Source organism: Tasmannia lanceolata, unplaced genomic scaffold (genome assembly GCF_043159265.1).
Source record: "Tasmannia lanceolata isolate RefF3 unplaced genomic scaffold, GAP_Taslan_0.1 ptg000018l, whole genome shotgun sequence".
Taxonomy (NCBI): domain Eukaryota; kingdom Viridiplantae; phylum Streptophyta; class Magnoliopsida; order Canellales; family Winteraceae; genus Tasmannia; species Tasmannia lanceolata.
Genome location: NW_027518695.1, coordinates 21,320,178 through 21,339,740, shown reverse-complemented (window position 1 = coordinate 21,339,740; position 19,563 = coordinate 21,320,178). Strand labels below are relative to the sequence as shown.

The window sequence follows — 19,563 nt, the reverse complement described above, 5'->3', positions numbered from 1 at the left end:
ACAAAAAATCAGCTTCATAGGATCATCCTAATCCATCGATTTGTGGAGGTCAAAATGGACAGACCACAAATCTGCCCATTTTTGCCCTCCACTTTTGGAGGGGTTAGGATGATTCAATGGAGCTGATTTTTGGTACACACCCTATCTATGATAGGGCCTTGCAAATGAATGGTTTGGATCCTCACAGAAATTGTGGGACCCATGTGAATGGTGCACTCAAGCGCACCATTTGGTTCCAACGCTCAAGCGCACGAACATATTCCTCATTATATATTAATATATATACTAAAAGGGTTGTCTATGGAGTGAAAGGGGAGGCAAAATATGTCACTTCTTTTTTGGAACCCCATTTGTCACTTGGACCACCCCCGTGGTGTAAAAAAAGTAGTCAAATTACACTAGATAGGGCTGGTTCGAGCCCAAGCCGAGCCGGGCCAAGCTCGGCTCGGCTTGGCTCGTTTACACCCCTAAATGGGTGTTATTTCTGTTTACTTAAAATCTGTTGGAGGTTACATGAAAGCATATTTTTTTCCTTGCTAATTTACAATCTTGCCTGAGCTAGCTATCAGTACAAGTGAGAACTATGGTTTAGTGCTCCAAAATGGTCATCTAGATGATGGTCCACCCCTCGGAGATCTTCCCCGGTGGACAATCTCAACCATCCAACTGGTGGGGGCTCTAAATGGACAGTTGAAAAGAAAAGACAGCGAACAGTCAACGTTGGGAAAAATGCCTACCTCTTGGATGGTTAGGATCATCCATTGAAGAAGATTTTTGGGCTATGGCTCATCCAGTTATGATCTTCATTCCAATGTTCTAAGCAGAACTCATTTTGGATGAAGTGGAATGAGCCTTTTTTTAGGGAAATGATATATCCGCCCCTTTTGATCACCAGGAACATCCCCTTTCAGTGTATCAATGACGAAAGAGGGGATGCTGTACTTATGTCAAGAATTCAATGCCCCCGATTGCCATAAACACAGACAGGGGGTGTTCCTGGTGATCAAAAGGGGCGGATATATCACTTCCTTTTTTTTTTTATCTTATGTTGCACATTTGCAGTCGACCATTTCTTGGCCAATTTTTTATAAGCCATGATGAAATAGAACCGTAAAACTTTAGACTTTGTTTGGTTATCATCTTTGAGTGTGGAGTGAAATGAGAGTTTTTATATGGTGCCTGACCGTCAAGTACTGTCAAAATGGGGTACCGCACTTGATATTTGATCCAACAGCAGCCCATTTTTTAAGATGCTGCTGTTAGATCAAATATCAACGGTGGTACTTTTGAAGTACCACCTTCATGTGACTTGACGGTCGGGCATCATATAATTTCTCGTGAAATGAAGTGGGTCTTTCTTATATCTTGTGTTGAACATTTGCAGTGGCCATTTCTTGGCCAATTTTCTATAAGCCAAGGTGAATTAGAACTTTGATCTGTTTGGTTGTCATCCTTGGGTGTGAAGTGAAATGGGTTTCTAGTGAGTCGGTCGGTATAGTGGAATGGAAGTGAGGTGGAGTGGAAAAGGGTTGTTTGATGTAGAGTCACTGCCTATTAAAAAACTATTTATTTGATACAACGGTCATCTTTGGAACACTCCCCAACAAATGACTTATGTTGCGTTCTAAAAAAAATTGAGGTGTTTACAATTGGAAAATAGAGCCTTTTTCAAAATTTATAATCCCAACATCACCCCAACCTACAAACCAGGAATTTTCTTGAAAAGTTTGGAAAGCAGAGCCTTTTTTCAAAATTTCATGCTTTTCCATAGTTTGATTATGTTAGAATCTGTTGTTTCTTTCCATAGTTTGATTGAACAACAAGTGAATTAGATTAGAGTTATGTCTTTCCAATCCATATACGTTTGCCGGGCACTACAGCGAGCAACCTCCATCACGATCTAGCCATCCGCCCGCAACTCTAATTCGGGTTTTTTTCTCCAATGTCCCTCTCGTTGGTCCCTTTTTTTTCAATCCAAAAATCATCTATGATGGCTTCTGCCACATACAACATCAGAATCTTGTTTGGAGTATTTTCTTCACAATGCCGCTGGCCATGTTTGGTCTCATCACGATTGTTGGTCTCGACACCATTGCCAGAGGCTATACATGTCCTATCATGTGGGTTGCAAACCAGACTTATCTCTTGCCAGAGGCTATACCATTGCCGGAGGTTATACCTGTCCTATCGCCTTCGGGTTGCAAACTAGACTTATCTCTTGCCAACCATACCTCCCGTCACTGTCTTGCTCAGCACCATTTTGTTGACATCCCACGGTCATTTGAAAAGGAGATTAAGCTTCTTTGAATATCTCACTCAGACCAAGGGCGGAGCCAGGAATTTGCTCTAAGGGGGGCAGAGAATTGTTCTTATAGCAGGTTGGGGCCTGCCATTTTATACTTCATATTTTGCTGGATGGACCCACCATCTCCTCCCAACCCATGCATATGGAGCCCAAATTTACAAATCATATTTTGTTGTAGTGGGGCCCACTATTGACACATCATGTTTGGATGGGTGGGGCCCACTATTTTACAACTGTACAGCATGAAAAAAGATCCCCTTTTGCTTAAAAGCCCAATGATTCCTATGGTTTTATATGTGGTTAGCGCGTGAAGACTGAAGTGTAGTATTTTTCAAAAAATGATATGGGCTCACTTCATTGAATGATCCAAACCGTTCATTTGTTGGGCGTAAATTATCTACACCGCCTAATAGAAATGAGATTGCCCGTTGTAGAAACCCCTATATTTCGAAATCCTTGGAGGGTTAGGGTCATCCTATGAAGAAGATTTACACGCACACTACATATAAAATCTCATAGGGGGAGTGTGTGTGTGTGTGTGTGAGAGAGAGAGAGAGAGAGAGAGAGAGAGAGAGTTGGGGACTTATGGGCCAGTTGTCACATACGGATAGGGGGCAAATGTAGTCTTAGAGAGGGGGAAAGGGGCAAATTCCCTTATGAATGGAAAAATCTGAATTTTCAGGGGGGCAACCCTTGAACCCTAGATCCGCCCATGACTTAGACAATCTTGCACGATTTCCATTCCAAAGGTATTTGTATTTCCAAAATGAGGTAGCATCAAGTTCGGCAATGATGGTCTTTCTGAGACAAGTCACATCATGTGAAAACTTGAACCTCTATGGTTTCAAAAAACTCCTTTCATTAGTCTAATATTGAATACCTTTGTACTTTGATAAAGGCACCTCCTCATTTACCGACCTTAATCTTAGGTAAAATGCACTGCATCCCAAATTTGATAAGACTCTCCATATCTGTTACATGCACTCTTTTTCACTCCCTGTCCAAAGTTTCAATGTTTCTTATCTTTGTTGCCGTCCTTATTTCTCAATCGCCAATGTCACACTCTTTTCATTTTTTTTCTTTTTCTATCTCCAAACTTTTCTTATCTTTCGTTTATTTCAGTTGAGGTATCTCTTCGAGGTGCGTGCCTGAAATAATCGCTCTACTTGGTTGAGGGGCCTCGATTTCTTGAGGTTCGTGCCTGAGAGAGTAGTTTCAAATTTCATGAGGATCGGTACTTTCAGACCATGATGTCTTGCCCATCGAGGCTCATTCTCGCTCATTGAGGCTTCTTTTTGCCCATTTAGGCTTTAGTCCATTGTGACCCATTTCAAGGTTTGGTATTCAAAACCGGCCTAAAGACTCGCCCATCCCAGTTTGAGTCCAAACCAGTTCATTGAGGCTCTTCGCGGCTCATCCTTTCATGCAACACATTCTTCAACAAGAAGCGGCATTCATATTAAGCAATATCAGCAACATACATCGCGTAGACATTAATCATAGAAGTATGCATCAAAATTGGCTTTGTATTTCTTGGGATTATCTTGTTGGGTTTTTCGCCGAGGAAAACCCACTAAAATTATGAAGCAAATAAATATGTGGATAAAATAATCAAATCAACAAGAGAGCAATCACACAAGAGAACATCGAGATTTACGTAGAAAACCTTCCAATGAAGAGGGAAAAACCACAGGGCGAATCCGACAAAATATCCACTAATCAAAATAAGTAATACGTCTTTCTCTTAAGTTTTCACCTAACAACTTGAGACCATACAAGAAATAAAAGAGATAAAAGGTTACATCGTCGCAAACAACAAAACCAACTTTCTCATAAAAAATACCCACTTCAATGTTCAAGTCAAAGAAGCCCAAATCTTCTCGAAGTCGACGTGCAACAAGAGGATTCAACGGCGCAGTGAAAATCTCCAAGAAGAACGCTAAAAAAATTGGCTGGACCCCACAACATATCTATTGTAATCAAACGTATATTGATTTCCAATCCGTATACGATTGAGGGGCATGTTAGAATATGTTCATCTCACCGTTGGATTATCTGTGCGGTAGATTAAGCAAGTTTGTTGATAGGGCAAGTAGATATATTAGAGAATAAAATAAGATCAAGATCAAATCTTCTGAGATTCGATCTGAATGTATTAGGTAGAGTAGTTGGGTTAGATTAGGCAAGTGAATTAGATTAGAGTTATCTCTCTCCGTTGTTATCTAGATTCCTTTGCATGTTTATCTTTATGTACTCTATATAAACAATTGCTTGGAAATTATCCAAGAATTTCAAAACTTATCAGAGTAGACATTAAAAAAAAAAAAAATTTAAACCACCTCAGTTCAAGTTTTGTTTACAAGATAGCCCTAAAATTAATGAATTCCTTCTAAATTATGGAAATTAAAAAAAGGCAATGATAAATTCGCACCCACCAGGGGCGTGAATTATCCTACAGGGGGTGCGAATTTATCATCGCCCTAAAAAAATATCCTCAAGAAATGCTTATCCTCCAATCCGGCGAAAGGGTATGCTGTTGATTCACAATAATTTCAACTGAATGTTTAAACGACAAACCCATCAATCCAACGATCAGGATCGCGCGATCAGAGCACCTACATGTAAGATACGCGCTGCACCATAAATATGATGCATTCGCGCCACATGATATCCTTCCCTCGCCGGAAAATCTCCGTTTTCAACGGTGCGTGATCATCTAACAACCAGTCTCCCCAGCTACCCCCACGTACGACATTTAAAAAAAGGATTTCCTAGGGAATTTCGCATAAAACCATTTCCCGGCTGACTTTGCACGAGAGAACAGCCACCTCAGATGAATTAATGAATAAGACAAAATCTGTCTAAAAGTACACACTATAGGGGGCTGAAAAAGGAAAGAAAAGGGGGGCACATATATCACTCTATCCGGTGAAAAACCCAAAATCTTCGACCCACACTCGACACTAGTCAAAAGGGTTATTATACCAATAGAGCCATGATATATTCACTCCCCCTTCAGTACGCATTCGCCCCCGATTTGACGTCACTGTTCACGTAATCAGAGGGGCGAATGTGTACCGCAGAGGGGGTGAAAATATCATCTCCCTACGTATAATTATAAATACCCCTTCTTCTTCTTCTTCTTCTATCCCCCAAAATTTTATTTTCTTCTCGTTCTGCTCATAAGAAGACGTGATTTTTCGTTCTAAAATGGCCCTAAAATCCTTCATAGAAGTTCATCCAGATTCCCATTTCCCTCTGGAAAATCTTCCCTACGGAGTTTTCAAACCTCTGGCCGGAGGCGAACCTCGTCCCGGCGTGGCGATCGGAGATTACGTATTGGATCTCTCTGCGATCTCCACCGCCGGTCTATTCAACGGTCCGATCCTAAAAAACTCTGAATGCTTCCTCCAGGTCCGATTCTTATTCTTCTCCGTCCGATTCTTCTGATTAGTGCAAATTTAGTTTTAACGAGTTTGATTCTCAGTAAATCATCCAAGATAATAGAAAATCCTCTGTTTTATTAGTACCTGAGAATTTGGCTGGATTTGGTGAAATGATTGGGTGGAGTTAGTGAATTCTTTGAATATTTTATTATCGGTAGCTTCTGTTATGTGCTTACAGAGTTCATGATTTTTCTTTTGGCGATTGGATTAGAACATGGTGTGGATTTATGACTTCTGTATAGTGCTTACAAAGCTCATGGTTTTTCTTTCTGGCGATTGGATTAGAACATGGTGTGGATTTATGACTTCTGTTTAGTGCTTACAAAGCTCATGGTTTTTCTTTCTGGCGATTGGATTAGAACACGGTGTGGATTTTTAACTTCTGGCTAGTGCTTACGAAGTTAATGATTTTTCTTTTTGGCGATTGGATTAGAACACGGTGTGGAATTATAACTTGTGTTTTAGTGCTTCTAAAATTCATGATTTTTTCTTTTTGGCGATTGGATTAGGACGCGGTGTGGATTTATAACTTCTGTTTATTGTTTATAAAAGTTCATGATTTTTCTTTTTGGCGATTGGATTAGAACACGGTTTGGATTTTTCTACATTTAGTGAAACGATTGGATGGAATTAGTGAATTCTTGTAACATTTCTACTATCGGTAGCTTTTTTATAGTGCTTACAAGGTTCATGATTTTTTCTTTTTTGGAGATTGGATTAGAACACAGTGTGGATTTTTCTACTGTGGCAGGATTTAGCGAAATGATTGGGTGGAATTAGTGAATTCTTGTAGCATTTCTATAATGGGTATCTTCTTTTAGTGGTTACAAAGTTAATGATTTTTCTTTTTGGCGATGGGATTAGAATACAGTGTCGATTTTTCTACTGTGGCTGTATTTAGTGAAATGATTGGGTGGAATTTGTGAATTCCTGCAGCATTTCTATTTTCTGTAGCTTCTGTTTAGTCCTTAGTTAGGTCATGATTTTTCTTTTTGGCCATTGGTTTTGAACACAGTATCAATTTTCTACTGGATATTACAGTTGAACATTGCTGATTTCAGTGATGTTTCGACTCTAGTGTCTGTTGGTTTGTTATGTGCAAGTTTGATGATAATGGATACTTAACTAAGGGTTTGTTCGGCAAGGATTCTCATTCTTGTCCGATTAAACGGACGGAAACGGATTAATGAGAATCTTTGGAAGCGACTCTGAGTCGCTCTGAAGAATCTCATTTCTTAGTCAAAATTGAAGGTGAAAATTAGGAAACGGGCTTAGCGGGTCGGGTATCCGAACGGGATTTTCGGGATCTTTTTGCTTTTCCCATTCTCTGCAAACTAAAAAAGTGAAAGAATCCCATTAAATAATGGTTGGCAAACATATCTTACGTAACTTGGGAAAAATTGATCAACCTTCACTTTTTCTTGAAATTGGTTATGAATTTTCGCCATGTTGATTGATGCATATTTCTGATGTTTATGTGGCAACTGGGAAACTGACTGAATTGCCGTTCCTTTCATTTTTTCTTTTGTCTGGCATTGAGTATAATAGGATCTAAAGCGAGTGCCACTGTATTCGATTATCGTCGACAGGGTTTTGAAAGCTTGGAACTTGAGTTGGTTGGGCTCAAGGAGTCCTTGTCCAAGTTGTCTTGGAACAAAATCATGTAGTCAATAAATTTTTTAATTTTTTGAAAATGAAAAGAAATTTTTTTTTAAAAAACTTTCGATAGAAAATGGTTAAATAAATCCAAAGAAGTGCAAAAACTAGAAGTCTTGTTTAAAGTGATACACACAACTAGGTTCTCAAGGATCTCTACTAAGAAACTGAATAATCACAATTTGCAATCACAGCGCGCTTTTCACATATAACAACAACTTCAATGTGCCAAGTTATAAAAAAGTATTAGTGGATCACAATTCACATCTAACAAGCGGTCAATGCCATATAAGGATTCAGTTAATAAGTAGAAAAATATTGAAGATTCTAATCAATGATCTGAAAAATAATAAAATGCCAAGTCAGTATTTCATCTATACTGCACTAGTTATATAAAGGAGTCTGGTCCCCATTGTGATCAGTAATTTAAATCTGTCACATTGCAACTACCATCTAAATTTTGGGGCTTCATCTCCTAGGTTACTTTGCCATTGGTTAGAGTATGTAAGTCCATTTATGTTCTTCATTCAAACACAAGTTTCACTATTTTTATGATGTCTGCTCATTTTTTTATTTCACTTGCTGGAATTTCTTTCCTGACATAGTTTTGTCCGATGGTGATTGAACAATACATTTTTTTTATAGCAGTTAGTATACTGTACCAAAATACCATTAAAAAAAGTATGCTGTACCAAAATAGAATGCATTTTAGGCTTATTTTGTTAGTAGGTCTCTCTAACTTTGCAAAATTTTTCAGATTGCAGTTTCTTTCTTTTTTATTGGTTTATCTCCAAATTTTATATTGTTCTCTTTGGGGGTTTGCTGGTTCACACTGGCTTTGGGACTGTTTATAGTATATAATTTCTAGTTTTCTATTTTTTATTGAGGTATTGGTTTTGGAATGTTGCTCAATAACTAAGTTAATGTCATGCCTTTTGTTAACAGCCTAATCTTAACATGTTCTTGGGAATGGGAAGACCTGCATGGAAGGAGGCTCGAGCAATGATACAAAAACTTTTGTCAGGCATGCTTACATTCTCTTTTCTTAGAAAATATTTATTTACTCTCTTCACATCATTTATATCTATTGCCCAAGTTAAAGTCTAGTAGTAGGTAGTTCCTGCAAAGTTTAGGAAACCCTCGTTTGTTCTCTCTTGGAGGTTTTCAAGTTATGAGATGGTTACAGGCCAAAGAACTAACTTCTCGAAATCTGGGTTATATGTTTTAAATGTTTCTTCTTCCGAAGCTTCAGTTTTTGCTAGGATTCTGGGGTGCTCTTTGAAGCCTTTGCCCGCATCTTATCTCGGCCTTCCTTTGGGGGTGGGAAGACCGAATAAACTATTCTGGAACCCCATCATTCACAGAGTTGAGAGGCGTCTCGACTCCTGGAAGCGTAATCTCATTTCTAAAGGTGGGCGCTTAGTTCTTATCAAAGCAGTTCTATCATGCATCCCCATTTATTTTCTTTCCTTGTTCAAATGCCCAGTGAGTGTCGCCCTAAGAATTGAACAGATCCAAAGAAGGTTTTTGTGGGGGGGCTCTCTTTCCTCTGGTGGAATTCCCTTGGTTAAATGGAGTTCTGTATGCCTCCCTTTGAAAAATGGAGGGTTAGGAATTCGGAGAATAAGAGGCTTTAATATGGCTCTATTGGGTAAATGGCTGTAGAGGTTTGGGTCAGAACCGTCTACTTTATGGGTAAGAGTAGTAGGAAGCAAATATGGGGTGAGGGAAGGAAATTGGTGCTCTGCGGATAACTATAAGTTCAAAGGTGTCACTGTTTGGTGGGACATTTTGAAGGTTGAGGTTCCTTTCTCCAAAGGTATTCGATTTAAAGTCTATGTAGGGGATAGAATCCGATTCTGGTCAGATCCGTGGTGCTCAGCAGTTCCTCTCAAGGAAATGTTCCCTGATCTGTATCTAGTGTCTACTCAAAAGATAGGATGGGTGGCGGATTTTTTTGAAAGGTTGAACTCAGGAGTGGTTTGGCAGCCACAGTTCAGACGAAATTTTTTTGATCGGGAGTTGAATTCTGTTCTTGAACTAATGGCCTTGATAGAAGGGTGTTACATCAAAAGGAGTGGGAGTGATTCCCGTGTTTGGTTTCAGTGTACATCCGGACTTTTCTCTGTTAAATCTTTCTATCATCAGTTGGTGTATTGCGAAGCGGAGGCTCCTTTTGCGTCGATATGGAAGTCTCATTGCCCGCCAAGGATCTCATTTTTCGCTTGGGCTGTATGTTGTGGTCGAATTCAAACAATAGACTTCCTGCGGAAGAGAGGGATGATTATCGTCAACCATTGTCCTTTATGTTCATCAGATGGTGAATCGATTGATCATCTTTTCATTCACTGTAAATTTGCCCGAGAAATATGGGGTTATATTCTATCTCGCTTTGGGGTATCTTGGGTTCTCTCAAACACCATCTCTGATTTCATTAAAAGCTGGGATTGGTGCCCCTGGAAAAGAAAGGGTAAGATGCTATGGAAGATGTGTATGGTGGCTTCTTGGTGGTTCATTTGGAAGGAAAGAAACTCCCGAGTTTTTGAAGGTGTGGCAAAATCGTCTTATAGGATTTTTATCAGTATCATTTCCGAGGTGATATTTTGGGCTAGAAGCCTTTCTATGTTTCATTTCGTATCTGCGTATGATCTTTGGGAAGGTTGGGAGACTATTTGCAAGGAGGGGATTAGTAAAGTTAAAATATTACAACCCTGGATCCCTCCTCCTGAGGGAATGATAAAGTTAAACTTCGATGGATCCTCTCTTGGTAATCCTGGTGACGCAGGGATTGGGGGTCTATGTAGAAATTCAAAGGGGGATGTTCTCTGGGCTTTCTCGGGCCCCATTGGAGTGGCGGATTCAAATGAAGCGGAAGTGAGAGCTGTTCATTGCGGGATTAAATCTTTGGATATGGCTGTGATAGATAAGGTGATAGTGGAAGGGGACTCTTCTAATGTTATTCTATGGCTTCAGGGTGCAGCCTCTCCTCCGTGGCGCTTTCTATCTCTCTTTGAGGAATTAGATGATTTAGTTTCTCTCTCGTCTATATCCGTTAGGCATGTAAGCAGATCAGCTAATTCAGAGGCTGATTCCCTAGCGCGGAGTGGCGTATTTAGGTCTAGTTTGGAGCGATTTGACTATCTCCCTCCTTGATTTTGTATTTTCTCTTTCATCTTTTATGTACTTTGCTGTGAACTATCTCGGTTCTTAATATATTCCTTTTCTACCGTCTCAAAAAAAAAAAATTATTATACTTGATTATCTTGTATCTTAGTATAATGACTAAAATATACTTACAAAGTAAATAAAGACTAAAGTACGGTTATATTGTAACAATACTTACATATATGTCTTTAATAATTGCTTTTGAAGTAAAAATGGAACACTACAGCTTGTCACTTATTTAAAGATTCAGCTTCTATTCTAACAATACTAACATATACGTCTCTAATAATTTTATCTTTGAAGTGAAAATCATGTACGTCTCTAATAATTGCTTTTGAAGTGAAAATGGAACACTGCAGCTTGTCACTTCTTTAAAGATGCTTATCCTTTAATATGATTTTGTGAGAATCTCTTCAATTGTTTTCTTCTATTTCTTCCTTTAGCAATCAGCCCTACTGGATAGCATGAAAATAAGGTGAAGCGTATGTTTTGGGATTCAATTTATCTTCATTCTTGCAAGTGATGCAATCAAAGCTGTAGTTCCTTCAATCTTGAAAGCTTTTCTTGGCCTGAAATTTAGTGTTTGATTATTCTTTTTAAAGGGAATATGGTAACTCTCAGGTTAGTTTAGGTGAACTTTTGCAGATCACATTTGGTCTTTGTTTAAAGTCGTGAACCATAGTAAGTTTAGGAAAGCGAAGTTAGGATGTCCTTGAGAGTTTGTAATATATTAGGAAAGGAAGTATGGTTTGCTTGAAGAATAAGTTAGGTGTTTGGGAGCTTATAGGAAGTTGGAAGATGTAGTCATGTCAATAGATTTCTTTGTTTTCTGATACAACCATATTTGTTCATAGTTCTCTTTTCAGTGCTATGTTATGCTGTCTCTTGAATTTTCCTCCATCAATTTTCTAGAGAGAAAGTTATGATCCTTAGGAACTTGTCTGATCGATCATGGTTGTTCGTGGTAGTTTTGGTAATGGTGGAAGGATCATGCATGCATGGAGAGATGTGCTCATGTTGGATCTAATCAAGCAGTTGGTTGATTAGTGTAAAGTTGTTGATTTACATCAAGATCGGGCTGAGGCGGATATTGTGGAGGCCAAAATGAGAATACACTAACCAACCGAAAGGTAGTCGGCCCAGTAACCAAGCAGAAGGTGGTTATGGGAATCCACCAATAGCGGTGGAAGCAGAACTATATGAAGAGAAAGAAGGGATCCCTTCTTCTAATAATGCACCGAATGATGATATTCTGAAGCGTGAGAGATTGAAGATAGCAATGGTAATGGCCGGGGCGTAGAGGATGACTTGCATCCTAACCTGTTTGTTACGCTCTCGGTCAAATCCTTTTACACTTTAGTCTATATGTCATCGCAGTGTATGTGTGTTCCTAATATTTGGAATGTTGGCAGATCACTTAGTTCGATTGCTTTCTTATGGGGTTACTATGCATGAGATGATCATAAATGGGACCAGCAAGCCAGGAAACATATTTTCCCGGACAAAGATTTCCCTTCTTGCGAATCCCCATGTAAAATCGATTCAGATTTTAGCTAGGTACCCATGGTCTTCTCACAGTTGGCGTTTCTTCTTTGGTTTGTTCTAAATCATCCCAGTGTCAATTCTGTTTGAGTCCATTAAAGAGTTTTAGCAGTGATGGGACTACTATGTTGATTATAAGAGGCTCCTACGTTTGTGGAAAATCCTCTTTCCTTCATGCATTTGGCTAATTTGGAAAGAAAGAACCAATCACGTGTTTAAAGGTTTGGTTGAAAGTCTTGGGCAGCTAATCAATTCAATTATCGAAAACTAAATATTTCTTGAATATTAGTATTCGCCCTGCCTTGCCCTCTCGGTTCAACTCCCCCCTCTCCTCCTCCTCCTCCTCTTCTCTCTCCCTCAGGTTGGCTTAAGTTCAACTGTTTATAGTAGTAAAGTGTTCACTGTCAACTCTATAGAAGTGAGGAAGTCCGGATATGGAGGCACCCTCATGGATGCTCTTGGTAAAGTGATATTGGCTTATGCAGGCCCTAGAGGTGATGCCCATGCTATTGAGGTCGAAGTCTTGGCAATCTGGATTCATTGGCATAACAATTTGTCTTCTTCATCGTGGAACTTAATAATACTCTTTCTGCAAATGCATGATATTATTCCCAGATTGGTTAATTGCTATGTCTCTCATATTCATAGGGAATAGTTTAGTTGATAGGCTAGCAAATTTGGGGGAATCTTGTATTAACTTAAGAATAGAGGAAGGCTGAAGAAAGTCCCCCTCCTGCAGAGCTCCCCGAACGGAATCCCCCTTTTGGCTCCCCCCAGGGCGACGGAAACCCTAGGGAGGGGAGCCGCCCTCTCTCTCTCTCTCTCTCTCTCTCTCTCTCTCTCTCTCTCTCTCTCTCTCTCTCTCTCTCTCTCTCTCTCTCTCACACACACACACACACACACACACACACACAGCTGTGATGTTGGCCGAAGCTGGAGCTGTGGAAGGCCGTGGCTCCTTCGTGGAAACCGGATCTGGAGCGTGACTCTCCCGTGGAGGCCGAATCTGGAGTCGCGGAAGTAAGTGGGTGGCTGTGGAAAGCCCGTGGGTTTCCGGATATGGAATAGTGGAAGGCCGTGGAGGTCATGGGAGGCCGTAGGTTGCCGAATTTGGAGGCTATGGAGGCCGTGGGTTGCCGGATTTAGCAATGGGGTTGCTGGATCTGATTGTAGGAGGCCGTGGGTTTCGGACTCAAGATCATGGGAGGTGGCCTGAGGTTGGGCTTGGTGGCCAGCGGTAATGGAGGTCGCCGGATTCTGACTTTTTGGGGTTAATGGAAGTAGGAAATAGAGGGGATGGTGGCAGAAACAACTATATTGCCAGATTTAATGGGGGTTTGCCGAAGCTTGGTGGTGGTGCGAGGTGGAGGCCGCCGGAAATCGGGTGGTGAAGATGGGTTGTTGGCTATTGTGCATGGTTAGGGGTGCACAATAGCTCTAGGTCTTCGAGCGGGATTTTTGAAAATCGAATTAGCCGGCTGGAATGTGGTGGATAAGTCTGTGTGGTATAGCATGTCTTGTCTTGGTGGGGCCCACAAATTTAGCACATTTTGTTTGGATTCGATACAAGTTAGGCTTTTGGGTAGTGTAATGGGGAATGGGGATGTGTAGCATATACGGATATGTAAGCTAATCCTACTGTATGTAGGGGGTGGTACTGTTGTAGCCTGTTAGGGGACAACTTCTCCCTTATTTGGCACTCTTTGGAATAATAAATGTCAATTTTCAAAACAAAAAAAAACTTAAGAATAGAGCATGATTTACCTCCCTTATAAGAGTTTTTGCTTGTGAGGTTGTGTCTCTGCCCTCTTTTCTGTATCTTGGCTTCAATTCCTTCTTTTAGCTTCTGTATATACATACATAAGCCAAAACTACAACTTTCGATTTACTCAGACTACACTTTCGATTTGTCAGGCATTACAACATTGGTTGCCATACTATTTGCTCATTGTTGGCCTCCCCATGAAAATTTTGGAATTCACACAATCAATAGGCAAATTATGATTTCAAAATCTGAGTTGTGTTTACAACTACTGTCAACTTTGAGTTTAGGGCAACTTGTTCGCAGAGGGCTCTAGGATTTTATAAGACATGGAGTATGGCAGTTGTGTACCTTGATGTCTTGACTCAATTGAATGTCTCTGAACCCCACATATCCTTCTTACACCAGTTTGTGAATGCTCTAGCAGGATGATATTGTGGTGTAGTTTGATACTTTGATTTATGTGAACCATTCTTCACTTTAAGAGGTATAGTCATGCATTTGCTTCTACTGAGACTGTACTCGGGGTTCATTAGTGCCCACACACCTTATATATAACTTATGATGTGATATTTCTATTGGTGTTGATATTTTCCTTTGGGATATTCTAATAGATGCTCATGATTCTGTTGATTTGTTAGTAAAAAGAGTGCGTTATTAGGTCTGTCCTTTGTGTGGTATGGTCCCTGCTCCTTGTGCTAAGCTTTCTATTTTAATAAAATTTGATGTTTCTAAGAAAGGAGAAAATAAAATAAAGTTTCCATTTTCCAACTTCTTTTCCCTTGCAGCTGAAGATCCAACATTACGTGATAATGCTAGTTTGAGGGAGAAATCACTTCTCCCAATGGTAAGACATTTTAATGGACCTGAATATTCATCTCTTTATGATTTTCATTCTTATATGCTAATGTTATATCTGACCAAACAGAATGAAGTACAAATGCTTCTTCCGGCTGCAATAGGAGATTACACTGACTTCTTTTCTTCCATGCATCATGCAAAGAATTGTGGAACCATATTTCGTGGACCAGAGAATCCGATTCCAGCAAACTGGTATGTTCGTTTCATTGAAAACATAATTGAAATATAAATAACATGTGAGTTTGTAGAACTGAAAGCTCAATACAGGTGTTTCACTCATATACTGTTTCTGAGCTCGAGCTCAGAAACAGTGGGGGCCCACATTTTTGGGGTGATCCAAAGCATTCATTTGAAAGGTCCTTACATAGACAGGGTGTCCACAAAAAATCAGGTGGTTAGGATCATCCTAACCCTTCCATTTGTGGAGGGAAAAAATGGGCAGATTTGTGGAGGGAAAAACACTATCTGTCCATTTTTCCGTCTACTTTTGGATGGGTTAGGATGATCCTATGGACCTGATTTTTGGTACACACCCTATCTAAGCCTTTCAAATGAATGCTTTGGATCACCCCAAAGGGCCCACATGAGTTTTTGACACTCAAGCAATGGCGGAGGCTAGGGGTGGACATGGTTCGGTTCGGTTCTGAGGTAAACCCAGAACCGAACCACTCCCTGTCGGTTCCCAAAATCTGGAACCAGAACCGAACCGGTGAAACCTGGAACCGAACCGAACTAGAACGGAATTGGTTCGGTTCGGTTCTGGGTTTGCAAGAAGTAAAAAATATGGTTGGTTTTGTGTGAGCATAAGAGGGATTTTGTGTAAGCAAAAAATCACAAATACATCCGAAGCTCTTATATATAAAAGGGCTCATACTAAACAACCCCTTGTTTTGTTTTAGAATTACCAAATTCTTGGCCTCAAGAATGATATCAACACCCACAACTTTTTTGTTATGAGCATTGAAACAAAAACCAAGAAAGAACTCGTATTTTAAAGTGACCCACAACTTTTTTTAGCATTTCACGTATTTTACACGGCATACGGGCATATGGTCTTTTTTTCCGGTTCGGTTCGGTTCTCGGTTCCAGGTCCCCAAGCCCAGAACTGAACCGAAAGCCACCGGTTCTGGCGCAGCCCAAAATGCCAAGATCAAACAAAAACCAAAAAAGAACAAGTAACAAGAAGAACTCGTACGAAATCTCACGTATGCCGTGAAGATAAAATTTTATTCAATCTCAAAAACTCCCTCAACTCCAATCGGTCCATCTCTTTTATTACATTTCGAAAAGATTTCCAAGATCTAAAAAGTAGCTAACATTATATTGGCATATCTACCCAAAATACTAAAGTTTCCCTAGGCTGAAAACTAGCTACAAATAAGAAAAGCAACTATAGCCTATCAAATCTAAGAAACAAACTAAATAAGAAAATGATATCCCAACTTTTTAGGAATCAAAATATTAAGAGAATAGGAAATTGCATTTTTCCAAATCTTCAAGTTTGCATGATCTTGCAAGTTTTCCACAACACATGTTTCCACTATCTCAGTCATGTAAACTTGCAAGTTTCCGCCAAGATTAGGTCATTTTTCATGGAAATTTTCCGTATTTTCCACTTGTGAAACTTCCACTTGTGAAGCTTCCCAAAATAGCCATCCTCAAAATTTCCTGCTAATTTTTGGATTGCATCAGGTTCCCAAATCTGGGAACCAGAACTGAACCGCTAGGTTTCAGAACCGAACCGAAGCAGCCGGTTCGGTTCGGTTCTTCGGTTTTAACTGGAACCATGTCCACCCCTAGCGGAGGCGACAATTTTGATATAGAGGAAATAGGGCGATTTTGCTGTCCCCTAAAATATTCTTGTGTTTCTTTCTTTCCAGAAAAACCAGATAGTAGCAAGTAAGCAAAGGTCTCATAATACCTTAACGTTTTTTTCTTCCATGGGGTTCCCGCCCATCCAAGCACCATATCTGAAAAATTGGAAGGGAAAACCCAGGAAATACCAAATCTGGAAAGAATGCAGCTCCACACCGCCCTTGCCAGCTTACAATGCATATGATCTATGGATTCTCCGTCCTGAATGCAAAGAGAACAATAATTAGGATATTCATTTTGTATGACTCGTTACCGACCTATTTGACACTGTTTTGATTTCCCTGTTCACAAAAGGCACAGGCTGATCATAATTTCATTCTGCGGATGTTTACCATATGGTATGGAGTAATTGGACTAGATAATAAGTTAATAACTACTCAGAATTTTGAAACTAAATGACTCTCGCTTATTATAGATGAATTTTTTTATGAGCATTGAAAAATGGGCACACGTGCATTGGCCTTACCGCATGACAGTGCATTGGACATTGGGATTTGTGGCAACTAAGTCGTACCACTCATAGGTCATACTTTCTTTATGCAGCTATTAAGAGGTTCTGTTAGAATAAATGGCGAATAAAGGAGTGGCATCATTTTGATGGACAAACACATTTCTGTTGGTTTGAAGCTGAATATTTGTTCTTAATATCTTAAGAAATAAGATGGCACATTACAATTGAATTCTTGCTTAATTTGTTGATATACTCAAATAAGGGATTTTTAGCCTCCCTAGCAACCTTTGAAAACCTTGGACTAGATACAATCACTGCATCAATGGACTAAATACTTTTGTCATTGCTGGATCTCCACATCCCCAAATTTAATGTATGAAGCCAAACTTGTTAGCTGCAGTTTCTGATCAAATCTATGCCAGATCCCCTAAGTTCTTGTGGCATTTGGAACCTTAAACGAAATGAATGGAATCAATCTCCTATTCTTCTAAACAAAAAGCCCAAAATCCATTCACACCCTTCATGAGCGGTCTAAAAATAATTAACAAAATGTATCTTTTTAGTATAAACTCTTCAGTTTTGATGATTATCCTCAAACTAACTCTCCAAATTTTGAACTGTATGTTGAACCAACCTTCCCTAGTGCGTATTTCATGTTTTTGCGTCTTTATAATGGTTATGGAGGGACAATGACTCGGATGCAACCTATGACTTTGATTTTACTTAAATGTGGTTGTTTGCCAATTATTATTTTGCATAATTTTGGGTCAAGGGTTTCTGCAATTGTGTTTTTGTGTTGGTTGGGAGTACCTATAGTCATACTAGGAATTGGTATGTGTGGTTGTTAACGAGACAGCTATGGAGTACCTTTTTAATGTTTTGACATGAAATAAGTTTTTCTGGACACAGCAGTGGAGTTTCTCAAGAATGGTGTCAAAGACAGCCCTCTAGGAACTAAAGTCTAATGAGTCTGAAGCTCGTGTCACGTGCTTCTTACCAGACTGAATTCTATGTGATTACCCTGCCCGAATAATAAATATGGATGGAGGGTGACTTATAATGCCATTGCTTAGGAGACAAATCTAAGCCTAGGTCCTTGGTTAATAGTTCACATTGTGACTGAAATCTTAGATCAAATTATAGTTACTGATGCATCCTTTTCACACATTTTGAGGGAGGCCATGAGATGATTGATAATTTAGCTATAGAGGGCGTATCTATATCGTTAAAAAAAAGATGCGAAAGAGGGTGTATCTGGACCATTATTGAGGAATGGGTTATTGTAATGTTCTCTTTGTAGTACATTCTTTCTTACTTGAAAGATAAATTTCCTATAAGTGTCATTGTGTTCTTGATACCCCGTAGGAAGCACTGATGGTTGAAATCTGTAGGTCATATGCTGAACTCCGCTGCATTCTGAGCTGCTGTGCAGGTCTGAACTTCCACACTAACATCTACACACTCCATTTGCATTCTGTAAAGATTGCAGTAATAGCTTTCAGAAAAGAAGGCCTTCATAAGTCTTTTTTTATCGAATTTATTTTCCAGTAACTTGTGGGTGTAGACACCCCATTTTGACCGAACCCTATCAAACTAGTGTTTTTAGCGCCCCCATTTTGTTCCTAAGGTAGGATAGGGTCCCACTAAAGTTCCCGTAAAATTTCGTCCGAATCCGTCGCTGTTTGCCTAGCAAACGGGCGACGTTTGTGGTGTAGCGTAGTGTAGGAATAAGGGTGGCGATTTAGCCAGAAATAGGGGTGCGCTGGAACATGAAAAACCAGTTCAAATTTTCCGTAATGGGTTGTCCAGGGAGATACAGGGGTATGCAGATTAGTGTGTAACATAATTAGGAGGTGTATTATCCTGAACCAAGGCAATTTTGTAAATAGTGAAGATGTTTTTCTTCCCCTCCAAGTCACCATTAGGCCCTAAGCTAGGTTAGTGAAAGGCTTAGGACTAGGATTAGTTAGGAGGCATCTTAGGAAGCTTCCTTGGAAGTTTCCTAAGTTGTTAGAAAGCTTTTGATCTCAGCCCTTTATTGATAAAGGCAATTCAAAGGGTTGAGATCAATTCTCAAGAAGATATTTTGTCAAAAAAATTTCCTTTTTGTTATTTTCTTGGGCACCCCCTGCCAGTATAAAAGGTAACTACAAATGCACTAGAAGTTAGCTGTCCATGGAAAAAGGGAGAGGGCAATTGCATCATTTTTAGCTTAGGCTTATCTTACCTAAGACCCCCCCTGTAGGTTAAAAAGTTGCCAGAAGTTAACCGGAGTTGAGTTTGGGTCTTGCTAGGTGTGGGTGAGATGGGTGATGGGGTTGGAGATGACCGGCGGCAAGGGAGAGGCCAAGGAAGATGAGATTGGGTTAGAGGAGATGGAGGGTATGGTGGTGGTGGTAGGTAGGTGAAGAAGATGGTGCCGGAGATAGGTGGAGGTGTTGAGGAGGTGGTCGGTTGGAGATGGGTTTTGGGTTTTGGTAGATGTAGGTTTTAGGGTAAT

General features: G+C 39.9%; 1 protein-coding gene across 1 annotated transcript in view; it reads left to right on the top strand.

Moving 5' to 3' along the window:
• The first annotated feature begins 5,441 nt into the window (after positions 1 to 5,441).
• The window catches only part of LOC143851611 (fumarylacetoacetase), a 28,686-nt gene continuing 14,564 nt past the window's right edge, over positions 5,442 to 19,563 (top strand). The window contains exons 1-4 of the mRNA XM_077361094.1: positions 5,442 to 5,719; positions 8,353 to 8,431; positions 14,665 to 14,723; positions 14,805 to 14,929. Coding sequence (XP_077217209.1) covers positions 5,516 to 5,719; positions 8,353 to 8,431; positions 14,665 to 14,723; positions 14,805 to 14,929 — 467 coding nt within the window. The 5' untranslated portion in view covers positions 5,442 to 5,515. The remainder of the gene's footprint in view (positions 5,720 to 8,352; positions 8,432 to 14,664; positions 14,724 to 14,804; positions 14,930 to 19,563) is intronic.